The sequence below is a fragment of the Enhydra lutris genome, unplaced genomic scaffold (assembly GCF_002288905.1).
Source record: "Enhydra lutris kenyoni isolate GAN:26980312 unplaced genomic scaffold, ASM228890v2 scaffoldscaffold27, whole genome shotgun sequence".
Classification (NCBI taxonomy): Eukaryota; Metazoa; Chordata; class Mammalia; order Carnivora; family Mustelidae; genus Enhydra; species Enhydra lutris.
Window position 1 is genome coordinate 2239632 of NW_019154111.1, and position 12618 is coordinate 2252249.

At 39.7% G+C, this 12618-nt stretch overlaps 1 protein-coding gene across 2 annotated transcripts; it reads right to left on the minus strand.

Annotated features, from left to right (window-relative positions):
• Positions 1-5569: 5569 nt before the first annotated feature.
• On the minus strand, positions 5570-10674 carry LOC111151957 (cationic trypsin). 2 transcript variants are annotated; one of them, XM_022510201.1, is made up of 5 exons: positions 10529-10674; positions 8037-8196; positions 7005-7258; positions 6357-6493; positions 5570-5823 (listed from the first exon to the last, which is right to left on the minus strand). In XM_022510201.1, exons 1-5 carry the CDS (start codon positions 10566-10568, stop codon positions 5674-5676), a joined length of 741 nt encoding a protein of 246 aa, XP_022365909.1. In that variant the 5' UTR covers positions 10569-10674; the 3' UTR covers positions 5570-5673. The 2 variants fall into 2 exon arrangements, with proteins under 2 accessions (XP_022365909.1, XP_022365910.1); XM_022510202.1 differs by having other exon boundaries at positions 5750-5823; positions 6353-6493.
• Positions 10675-12618: the final 1944 nt, after the last annotated feature.

Sequence of the window (12618 nt, forward strand, 5' to 3'; positions counted from 1 at the left end):
TGGAAAGGGCTATGACTAAGTTTTGTGAAGTAAACAGCCTGGGAATTTCACTAAAAACAAACAATATATCTGCTCTGTAAAATCTATTATATGTTTATTGAAAAAAATATAGGGAGAAAAACAACAGAAATATGAAACAACAATAAAAACTCACTAATTATAACTCCACTTAGTGTTATCCACTGTTAGCTTGGCCAGCATTGCATTACTTTTTGCTCTGCCCATTCTCTATAATTTTCACTCAACAAAAAATAGTTCATAATTTTGGAATTTTTTTAAGAGCAAGCAGTTTAAGGCTCTCAGCAATATTGAGAGGAGGGTGCAGAGATTTCCCATATACCCCATGGTCTCACCGGTGCATACCTTGTCCCATTTCCAACATCCCCACAGAATGGTCCACTTGCTATGAAGGATGAGACTACACTGACACATCATTACCCCTCAAAGTCCATAGTTTACCACAGCATTCACTCTTCTTGTCATTGTATAGTCCATAGGTCTGGACAAATGTATAATGAATGACATGTGTCATTAGAGTATCATACAGAGTATTTTCACTGCCCTAAAAGTCCTCTGGGTCTGCCTGTTCATCTCTTCCCTGATTTCTGGCCCTTAGAAATTTCTGTCTTTTTATTGATGACATGATTGTGTCTTTTCCAATATCCCATCATTGGAATCATACAATATACAGCCTTTCAGTTTACTCTGTCCCTTAGTCACATGCACAAAGTTTCCTCCATATCTTTTTGTTGCTTTGTAGATCATTTCTTTTTAGCACTGAATCATGTGGCTGGATGTCCCACAGTTAATTTATCAACGCACCTATGGAAGAACATCTTGGTTGCTTCCAAGTTTTGATAATAACAAATAAAGTTGCTATAAATATCCATATGTAGCTTTGTGTGTAGAGATATGTTTCCTTCCTATTATTGGATCATACGGTAAGAGGATGATTAAGCAGATCTCATAGTCAAGATAGGGTACTAAATTCAATTGTTATTCCGATTAGACACAGCAAGGAAAAAACACTTTTGTCTCTAGGCAATTGTGTTCCTAATCTCAGATTGTTACCTCTTTATATATTTCCTTATTTTTGCCTTAAATAAACCATCTCTTTCTGGATCTGAATTGGTTATTTATTTATAGTAAATATAAATATAGTAAATATATGTCGTTGAGAGATACCGCATCTCACTCTACAAGGTGGCTTTTTATTTTAAGTTGTAGTATGTATTCATAGGTCCTTTTAAAAAGAAAAAAAAAATTTATTTATTTTAGAGTGAAAGAGAGAGAGCATGAGAGGCGGGAGGGGAAGAGGGAAAGAGAGGGAGGGAATCCTCTAGCAGAATCCCCACTAAGCCCCATACAGGGCTCCATCCCAGGACCTTGAGATCATGACCTGAGGTAAATCAAGTCAGCTGCTTAACCAACTGAGCCGCCTGAGGTCCCTATTTTCATAGGTCTTTTTATGTGTTTCTCTGATTCAATGTTGACCCTTGAACAACATGAGTTTGAACTACATAGGTTCATTTATTTGTGGACTTCTTACAGTACAGAACTGCAAATAAATTTTCCCTTCCTTATGATTTTCTTAATAACAGTTTTTTCTCTATCATAAGAACAAGTATGTAGTACTTGTACATACCAAATACAAACTAGATTGTATTTGTACAAGTACTACGTATAACTACGTATAACTACTACATACTTGTATACATACCAATATGTAGTACTTGTACATACTATAACATACCAAATATGTGTTAATCAAACGTTTGTTTACATTATCAGTAAGGCTTCTGGCCAACAGTAGGCTATTAGTAGATAAGCTTTGCAGAAGTCATAAGTTACACAAGGATTTCTGACTATGCAGGATGTTGGTGCCCCAACCCTCATGTTGTTCAAACGTCCACTGGAGTTTAGAAGCAGGTCTGTCCTTCCAGTCAGCCTCCCCTTTATCCAGTTTCTCTTCCTGCAGCATTTGCATGGAACAGCAATGTAGTCTACAGTCTTATTCATTTGTTTTCTGTTTACTCAGTGAGAATACATATACCGTGAAGGTAGGGTTTTGCCTGTTTTCTTCTGTTGTATCTTTAGTGCATTTTTAAAAGTGTTGGCCCATGGTAGGTTTTCAGTAAGTATTTGTTGAGTAAGTGATTGAATAAATGAACAGAATAGTTACATTGTTTCCACTGAGGGATGTGCCAGGTTTATTTAATCAGTCCTCTGTTAAATGGATATTTGAGTTGTTTCTTGGTTTTCAGGATTTCATAGACGATATATCGACAAGCAGTGTAGATTACTCTAGTGGAGATTGTGGCCTCCTCCTTTACATCCACTCCTCTTCCTCTTGGTGACTAGTCTTACAACTACTCAGTTAACCAAACACATACCACGTAGGCCTAGATTCTTGCAGCATGAAAAGCCCACCCCTTGCTCTGATGCTCTGCCATGTCACTTTGTTGTGAATTAATTAGCATAATCCCATTTGATTATTGGCTCAGGGTTGTGCAAATGACCAGATTCAGATAAAGACATACAATATGATGACTCTGCCAGGGCTATTTGGGAAAGAAGATTTCTAGATCTGCTGGGAGCAATTTTGTTTATCTCTTTCCCTGGATACAGACAAGAGAAAGTAGGGCCCTGAGGGCTTTTTGATCACAAGGCTTTATCCTAGGATAAAGTGACAGAAATGACAGTAAATTAGAGTAATGCACAGGGCAGAGCCAGGAGTAAATTGGGTCCTTGACATTTTTGCATTGCTGAATCACAACATCGCTGAAGCTTTCCTCATTTCTAAGAGTCCATTAATGCAAGACCTAATGAACTGGATATTCTATTCCTTGCAACTGAATGACTTCTAAATGCTACACTCCCATGTATACTTTGTTTTGTTTTTACATGCATGTTTTAATAGGATAGAGTTCTAGAAGTGAAGCTGCTGGGTCAAAGAGTGCATAGATTTTACAGTTTAATGTAAATATACAAATTACAAAGGGTTAGATTTTAAAAAGACAACAGAAGGGATAAGAGAAGCTGAAAGGGACTATAGAATGGTATTAAGAAATGGGATTTTGTTTTGTTTGTTTGTTTGTCTTCATACTTCTCTTCAGGCCTGCCCTGATCTCTCACATTTTATCTATTTCACTTAGCCTGCCAGGTCTCTGAATCTGCCCTCTACTTGGGCAGAGGTGGGTAGGCATATATTGATGGTGGTGATGGAGTGGAATAGAAAGCATTTCAGAGGAAACAGGAGAATCATTTAGCTCATTTGTTTCTGCACAGAAGCCTGAGCTGTTTAGCTAAGGTAGATCTATAGCTACCTATTTTAACAAAGAGAAGTTATGTATGAAATTAATTTAGGCTCTATGCAAACATAAAAGCAATTCAATGAGAACTATGGATATAAGACAGGACAGCTGAGTTATGATCAAATAGTTAGGAGACTTAAATGCAAAGAAAAGGAATTTGGGCTCCATCCTGGTGGCACTGACAAGGCAATATTTAGGGCTCAGGACTGCTCCCTATGAACATGCCATCCAGAGTTACAGAAGAATAGAAATTTGGTGATGCGGTGTGTACCTTCCCATACTTTCCTCTTCCAAGATACCCAGTATGGACTGCATGGTTGTGTCCCCCCACCAAATGCATGTGCTCAAACCCTAATCCACAGTGGGATGGTATTATGGGGCAGGGCCTTTGCAAGCTTTAGATGAGGTCATAAAGGTGGAGCCCCTGTGATGGGATTAGTGTCCTTCTAAGGAGAGACTAGAGCCCTCTCTCTGCCCTGTGAGGACCCAGTGAGAAGGCCACCATCTACATGCCAGAAGTGGGCCCCCAGTATTTCTTTTTATTCTTTTCAGTGTAACAGAATTCATTGTTTGTGCACCACACCCAGTGCTCCACGCAATACGTGCCCTCCATAATACCCACCACCTGGCTACCCCGAGCCTCCCACCCCCCACCCCTTCAAAACCCTCAGATTGTTTTTCATAGTCCATAGTTTCTCATGGTTCATCTCCCCTTCCAATTTCCCTCAACTCCCTTCTCCTCTCCATCTCATTGAGATACCACCTTATACCAGTTAGAATGGCCAAAATTAGCAAGACAGGAAATAACATGTGTTGGAGAGGATGTAGAGAAAGAGGAATCCTCTTACACTGTTGGTGGGAATGCAAGTTGGTGCAGCTACTTTGGAGAACAGTGTGGAGATTCCTTAAGAAGTTAAAAATAGAGCTTCCCTATGGCCCTGCAATTGCACTACTGGGTATTTACCCCAAAGATACAGATGTAGTGAAAAGAAGGGCCATCTGTACCCCAATGTTTATAGCAGCAATGGCCGTGGTCGCCAAACTGTGGAAAGAACCAAGATGCCCTTCAACGGAAAAATGGATAAGGAAGATGTGGTCCATATACACTATGGAGTATTATGCCTCCATCAGAAAGGATGAATACCCAACTTTTGTAGCAATATGGACGGGACTGGAAGAGATTATGCTGAGTGAAATAAGTCAAGCAGAGAGAGTCAATTATCATATGGTTTATCTTATTTGTGGGGCCCCCACTATTTCAATGGCTCCTTGATCTTGGACTTTCCAGCCTCCAGAACCATGAGAAATTAATTTATGTTTTAAGCCACCTAGTCTATGGCATTTTTGTTGTAACAGTCTAAACTGACTAAGATAATATCCCTCCTTCACCTTATTAAGGAGGCTGGGAACATTTCTCCCTTTCAAACCTCCTCCACCTCCTCCAGTGTTTCCATGCTCAGATCCCATGATATCTTTTTCCTGGATCCAGACCTCATATGCACAAGAATCCTGTGTTGAGACTTGTACTCCTAGCCAACTCTGTAGCCAAATCTATGAACTTGGTGTATTAGATCTATTTTCTGCAAACATACTTGCATTTGCACTTCCTTTTTCTTAGAGTTCAAAACACTACATTATTTGGCCTGAGATTTGGGGGACTGGTGGTGGAAGAGGGGCACAGATTGCCTGCAGACATCATCATTGCTATAGCAATAAAACCCCATAGGGAAAACAAGAAAGATCTTAGAGAAGTGGAACACATACGTCGGTAAAACCTTGGAGAATGCAGGAAATCAGTGATTTGTAAAAATTTCTTCACATGGTGGTTTCCATCATCTAGCCTCACAGAGTTTCAGATAGATTAGAGCACAGAAGGTGACCATGGTGTCACAGCAATGGCAATGCATCGGCAATCAGGATAGCTGGAGCTTCGTCTCTGCCTGACTATGAGCTTGCCAAAGGACTTTGGGCAGTTGAATTTCACTTTCTGCACCTTGGTGTCATCCTCTGTTCAAAATGTGACAGTAACAATGACCTCTAGGCTTATCCATGCTTATACCCTCAATAGACCACACAGAGCCAAGCAGATAGTAGGTGATCACTAAATTCATTTTGAGCAGGCGTAATGAATCATAACCTAACCTCTCCATTTTATGCTCATGTAATAGTTCAATCCTATGTCCACCTTCTTACTCAGCAGCTGGTTTGAAGAGAAAGTTCATAAATACTAAGTCAGAACAGTTCATGGGCACAGGTGATGTGGAATAAACGTTTTTATTTAGATATACTGTTTCAGGCATGGTTGGAAGTGAAATTGACCAAGAGAATGGTGCATAGAGCAATACACATCCTTACATGCTTAGTTGGCAGAAATGGTTTGCCGAATCCAGCTCACATAGTTGCAGACCTTGGTGTAGACACCAGGTTTGCCTTTCTGAGCGCAGCCAATACCCCAGGAGACAATGCCCTGGAGCTCTCTGTTGCAGACCACGGGGCCACCAGAGTCACCCTGTGCAAGAAGGAAGAGACAGTAAGAACTCTCAACTATGCCAAGATGGGAGCAAGACTCAACATTGTTTCTCCATTACCCTGGGTCTGTTTTCCCAGGTTGCTGATCTCTAGGAAGCACCTTCCCTTCCCCTGGAAATCCAATTCTCAGTCTCTGAGTACATGGCTCTCTTTTCTCCTTCCCCCTCTTAGCTCCTGCTCTCTTCTTAGTGGCAGGCATGTAGGACCAAGAAGAAGTGAGGACTGGTGAGTGCAACGCTGCCCAGCTAGCCCTGCCTTTTTTCAGAAAGCTTCCTTCTACAATATTGCTCCTCAGAAGGGCACCAGGATGTTCTGCTTCCACACCATCTTCTGTGTATTTTTTTACCCTTCTCACTAGCTATTAATGTTTTAAAAAGATAATTTATCACTGGTCCCAAATCTCTGTGGTCCCTTATAATCCATCACCGAGACAGCTTTTCAGCCTGTGTTTTGGGAAAGGGAACTGCGGTAGAAGTCATGAAGCTCAGCTGGAAGGAGTACAAAGAAACTGACCTGGCAAGAGTCCTTTCCACCCTTCATGTAGCCCAGACAGATCATGTTGCTGGTGATCTGACCAGGGTAGGCATTGCGGCAAGTGCTGTCAGAGAGGATGGGAGCTTGAAGACACTGCAGGACATCAGGATACTTTTCTGTGGGGCAGGAGAGTAAAAATGGAAGAATATTACCTATAGGATTCCTGGAGATTTCTTTCCCTATCTCCTTTCGCCTTCCCTACTCTCAGATTGCCGGTATCTTCTATTTTAGAGGAACAGTTGTTATCTGGAATGACTTCCAAACAGTTTAAATCAACAAGTTGTTCTCTCTGACGTTAGCATCAGTGACTACAGATCTCAAATCTAGAGACTCTTTCTCAAGCAGATCTCTACTTTAGGCTGTACCAAATCCCTCTCTTCTGCTTACCTCCTCAGTTTCTACTTCTTTGCAAATCACTAATCACACTTCAATTGAATATCTGCTGTCTTTATCATGGCTCATTTTTGTTGTGTTTTCCAGCAAAGGCATCTTCCTAAGATTCCATATATCTACAAACTATCCTCTGGAAAACTTGCCTTGCGTGACAATTTAGACTAACTGAACCTCTACATGTCCTTCTCTTCTAGGATTTCCAGACTTGGTGCTTTTGTTCCAGGTGACACTTACGCCCAGTACTCAGGGTGTTCCCCCAGCCAGAGATGAGGCACTGGGTACCAGCAGCTGCACAGGATTTTGGCAGAGAGATAGTAGACACTCGAGAATTGAGGGTGGCGGGAGAGCTCAGTTTAATCAGCATGATGTCATTATCCATAGTGTTTTGGTTGTATCTGGGGTGGCGGATGACCTTGGCTGAATTGATGAATTGCTCACCACCCTCAGTGACTGCGATGTTGTGTTCTCCCAGACGCACCTGGATTCGACTGGATCAAAGGATGCAAAGTCTTTAAGGACCAAGTTGAGCTTTTCCCTTTTCCCAGTTCACCCCAGTCATGAGCATCAGCATGAGCACCATCCCCCGCAAGCATTTCCACACATAGAAAATTGTGCACTTAAGATAGCCCTATCAGACGTGGTACAGGTGACAGTAACTTTTAGGTGGGTGTTCCTACCTGTATAGACTCACAGCCCACTGTCTTGTTAGAAGGTTAATTCCCATGACTAGTGATGCCAATAAAACGATGTTAGGTGAAGCAGGAATTGGTGACAACTGCTCAGCACCTGCCACTTCTCCTCTGGTTCAGATTATGTATTATTCTGGGGAGATGTGGCAGGAATCAGGAACATGACAGAAATTAAGGAGGCAGAATGAACTATGTTTATTTTCAATATTGTATTAGAGGCTTCATGTGGATTATTTCCTCCATATGCCTTTTTATCCCCTTGGTTGAGCTATAATGATTAAGAGTATTTATTGATTCATGCTCTTGAGCTAGTTCAGAGTATATTCTTCATCACTCACTAGTCCCCCCTCCTTATGTCTTCGGTACCATCATTTGGAAGGACATCAGGGAACTCTAAGTTTACCTTTCCATGTAAAATTCCCTCCATGCATCATTCAGTGCCTGGGGGGAATGATTAGCCTCCTAGAATGGAACGTTCCCCCCTCAAGCATAACTGTGTAGTTTGCTCTGATGTTCTTTGGCATTGCTGGGGCAATGTTGTTCTGAGAGAACAGGGAGGTGAGGATTGGTTACTTACGACTTGTAGCAGTGAGCTGCGGACACCACCCACTGGGAATTGATGAGGGAGCCTCCACAAAAGTGATAGCCCGAGTTCAGGGACACCTGGTAGGGAACAGAATTCCTCTGACAGGTGTAGCCCCCAACGATCTTGTCATCATCATCAATGGGGAAAGCAGCTGACCAGGAAAAGTTGGAAACAATCTGTTAAACAGATCCATTTTGGAATTTCTACCACATAATTTTTGCTGATGAACCAGAAAAGAGGTGAGGATGTTTTCCTGTCACACATTGTCTGTCACACATAATCAGGAAATGGCGATAACATAATTTTTTCATGATTTTTCCAAATCTTATTATTCAATACTTCTAACACCTACTGTACTTATACTATCAGAAATATCTAATTTTTAAATTTATGCTTTAAATTTGATAAATATATTGTTTATTTTAAAATTTTTTATTAACATATAATGTATTATTAGCCCCAGGGGTACAGGTCTGTCAATCGCCACTTCACAGCACTCACCATAGCACATACCCTCCCCAATGTCTGTAACTCAACCACCCTCTCCCTCCCCTCCTCCCCCCAGCAACCCTCAGTTTATTTTGTGAGATTAAGAATCACTTATGGTTTGTCTCCCTCCTGATCCCATCTTGTTTCATTTTTTCCTTCCCTACTCCCCAAACCCCCCTCATTGCCTCTCAAATTTTTCATATCAGGGAGATCATATGATAATTGTCTTTCTCTGATTGACTTATTTCGCTCAGCATAATACCGTTTAGTTCCATTCACATCATTGCAAAAGGCAATATATTGTTTTTTAATGCATGTTTTTTAATACACGTACACACACATATACATATATATACATATATATATATATATATATATATATATATATATATATATATACATATACATCAGAGTCAGAGACTCCTTATGTAATAAATGTCCTGAACATTACTCTCTAAGGGTATAAAGAATACATTTTATATAAAACTTTGCTCAGCAGACCTGCAAATAGGGTTCAATGAAGCTTTTCAGTAACCACACTTATGTTTATTTATGGTAGTTGGAAGTTGGAAGCTTTTAGAAGCCCATAAGAATGTTCCAGCCTAGAAGGAATTGAGAGTTTTGTACTCTTATTCCCCCAGTTTCTCTTTTGGTTCTTGCCTCAAATTTTCATGACATAATTTAACAGAATATGATATGGTTTTCTTTCCAACATTTCCCCTTATTTCCATTTTCTTTCTAACATTTTAAAATTTATTCAGTATTCTAAATTCTGCCCACCAAATTATTACGATTTCTGTGGCTCCCAAAATTGATGATTGTATTATACATACCCTATTGTTCAAGTATTTTAAAGTAATTTTGGAAAAGACAGTTCCTGATCTATAGATAGATGTACTGAATTTATACCCATCCAATTCAGAAAAAAATTAATCATAAGATTTCTATAAAATTTAGTAGTATAAAAAAACAGAAATAGACATTTTTCTTGCTTCTGATGATTAAATGATATGTTATTTTTCACCAGAGAGATTTTGTTAGTGAGGATGTTGTAAAACCCAGCCCCTAGCTTTTATTCATGAGAAATGAAGTATGGTCACCTGTCAAGATCCCTGTGAAGATGTGTGTTGGTGTAGAGGAGACTCAGGCTTTGACCTTCATAGCCTCTTCAATGAGCCCAAGACTAGTCACTAGTCCCAGTTTTATCTCCCAGTGATTAACTCCAAATGCTTAGGAAGGTCAAAACAACATCTCCTTAATGTTAACTATCCTTTCCTCTTCTCTCTTTCTCCATAGATTTTACCTTAAAATTCAGAGCAATTTCTGCCTCTTTATACTTTCTGCGTTAAGTACTCTTGCTCACTATCATCTTTTCCCCACAAGTCAGACTGAATTATGTGTAGACATTTGTAGAACTGTAGTCCCTCCCTTTATGGTGGTTTTGGTTACCCTTGGTTAACCAGAGTCAGGAAGCAAATGATCTGTTTTCTGATGACTCTTCCAAAGGTCATTACTAACCTAATCACAATGCCTACGTCATTCACCCCACTTCGTCTTATCACATGGGCATTTTGTCATCTCACATCATCACAAGAAAGGTGAGTACAGTACAATAAGATATTTTGAGAGAGACAAACAGAAGAGCATAGTCACATAACTTTTATTACACTATATTGTTATAATTGTTCTATGCTTTTAGTAGCTTTGTTGTTAATCCCTTACTGTTCTTAATTTGTAAAATAACTTTATCATGGATATGTATATGTGGGGAAAAATCATAGTATGATAGGATTCATTACTATCTGTGGCTTCAGGCATCTACTGGGGGTGGATGTAGCTGCCACAGAAAATAAGGGACTACTATATACACTGTCATTTAAATATTTTAAGTTTTTTGAGTACAGAGATTCTATTCCGTATTCATTGCTGTCTTTCAGAGTACAAACTGCAAACAAATACATCAGGGACACACTGAATCATTATTGTGGACTCACCAGTGGCTCCCAGCAGGGCAAGGAAGATGAAAGTCTTCATGGTTGCTCCCTGGATCTGGACTGGGAGGGCGATGAATGTCTGTCATCCACAGCTATTTATACCTCCAGGTTTGACATCAACAACCATGGCTATGGGTGCCAGAAAAGTGATTTTAATGGAAGCTCACAAATCCAAATTTAGAATTAATTTCTGTGCCAAATTGAAGATAATTCAGCATCAGATGTAAACATGATCTTTTGTCTACTTTTCCAGAAGGTTATGGGAATGGAAGTAATAAACCCATCTGGTGTGATGTGTTCCCCATAATAGAAAAGTAAGTTGGAGCAAGGTCATGGAATGGGGTTATGGGTGTACTGTATCCCAGGCAAAATCTTAGGTACTTGGTTATCTCAATTGTGAACTTTTATCCTGAGGACTATCTTGAACACTACTCCCCTGATGTTTAATTAACATTGACTTTTTCACAAGTATATAATTTTTCCATGATATCTCTGGCCTTGGATAACCATGTGAACTTTTCATCATTAATAAGGACAACTTGTTTCCTTGAGAAAAGAAAAATGTTCTGAATTGAAGCTATGATTCGTCTGGATGGCGTCTAGATGGAAGAGTGAACGAATCACATTTACTAGAATTTACTATATATTTTACATATATAAAAACATTGCATATGTTTATTTAGTAATTCTCATTACAACCCTAGAAGGTACCTATTACTATCCCACTTTACATATGGGAAAACTAAGGCACACAAAATTGCAGGTATTTGACCAAAACCACATAGCAGGTATACAATAGGGTCAGGATTATAACCCAGGAAAACTGGCTTCAGAGTCTCTGCTTAACTGCTGTACAGCACTTATCCAATAAGTTCACCACATTCTGGACAGCATGATAATGCAAAAATCTTGGCCAATGATAATAGAATTGAAATGTATGAAGGGCTTCCTATGTGTCAGGCACTGTGGATGGGATTTATAGACACCAATTCATTCAGTCCTTACCAACTGCTTTGTAACTGTTTTTACAGTTTTTCCATTTAAACATGGGGAGGGTGAAACTTAGAGAAACTACATGTTCTGCTCAAACTTTTATGCTCTTCAGTGGTCAACACGAGGTTCAAACTCAAGCAACCTCTTTTCTGAGGCCGTGGCCTCTTCTGCGATGTGATAAACATAATTAAGGAGAACAAGCTGAACCCTACCATATTAAAGGATGACTCTAGGGAGCAGTTACAATTTTTAAAATTTTATTAACATATAATATATTATTTGTTTCAGGGGTACAAGTCTGTGATTCATCAGTCTTACACCATTCACAGCACTCACCGTAGCACATACTCTCCCCAATGTCTACCCCAGCCATCCCATCTCTCTTACCCTCCTCCCCTCCAGCAACCTTCAGTTTGTTTCCTGAGATTAAGAGTCTCTTATGGTTTATCTCCCTCTCTGGTTTCATCTTGTTTCATTTTTCCCTCTCTTTCCCTATGATTCTCTGTCTTGTTTCTGAAATTCCTCATATCAGTGAGATCATATATTAATTGCCTTTCTCTGATCAACTTATTTTGCTTAGCGTAATAACCTCTAGTTCCAACCATGTCATTGCAAATGGCAAGATTTCATCTTTTGATGGCTGCATAATATTCCATCATATATATATCACATCTTCTTCATATATATCTGTATATATACATATATGTATATATATAAGATCTTCTTTATCCATTCATCTATTCATGGATATCTAGGCTCTTTCCATAGTTTGGCTATTGTGGACATTGCTGCTATAAATGTTGGGGTGCATGAGCCCCTTCAGATCACTGCATTTGTATCTTTAGGGTAAATACCCAGTAGTGCAATTGCTGGGTCATAGGGCAGTTTTATTTTCAACTTTTTGAGAACCTTCCATACTCTTTTCCAGGGTGGCTGTACCAGCTTGCATTTATACCAGCAATGTAAGAGGATTCCCCTTTCTCTGCACCCTCTGGCATTTCCTGACTTGTTAATTTGAGCCATTCTGACTAGTGTGAGGTGGTATCCCACTGTGGTTTTGATTTGTTTTACCCTGATGCCGGGTGATGTTGAGCAGT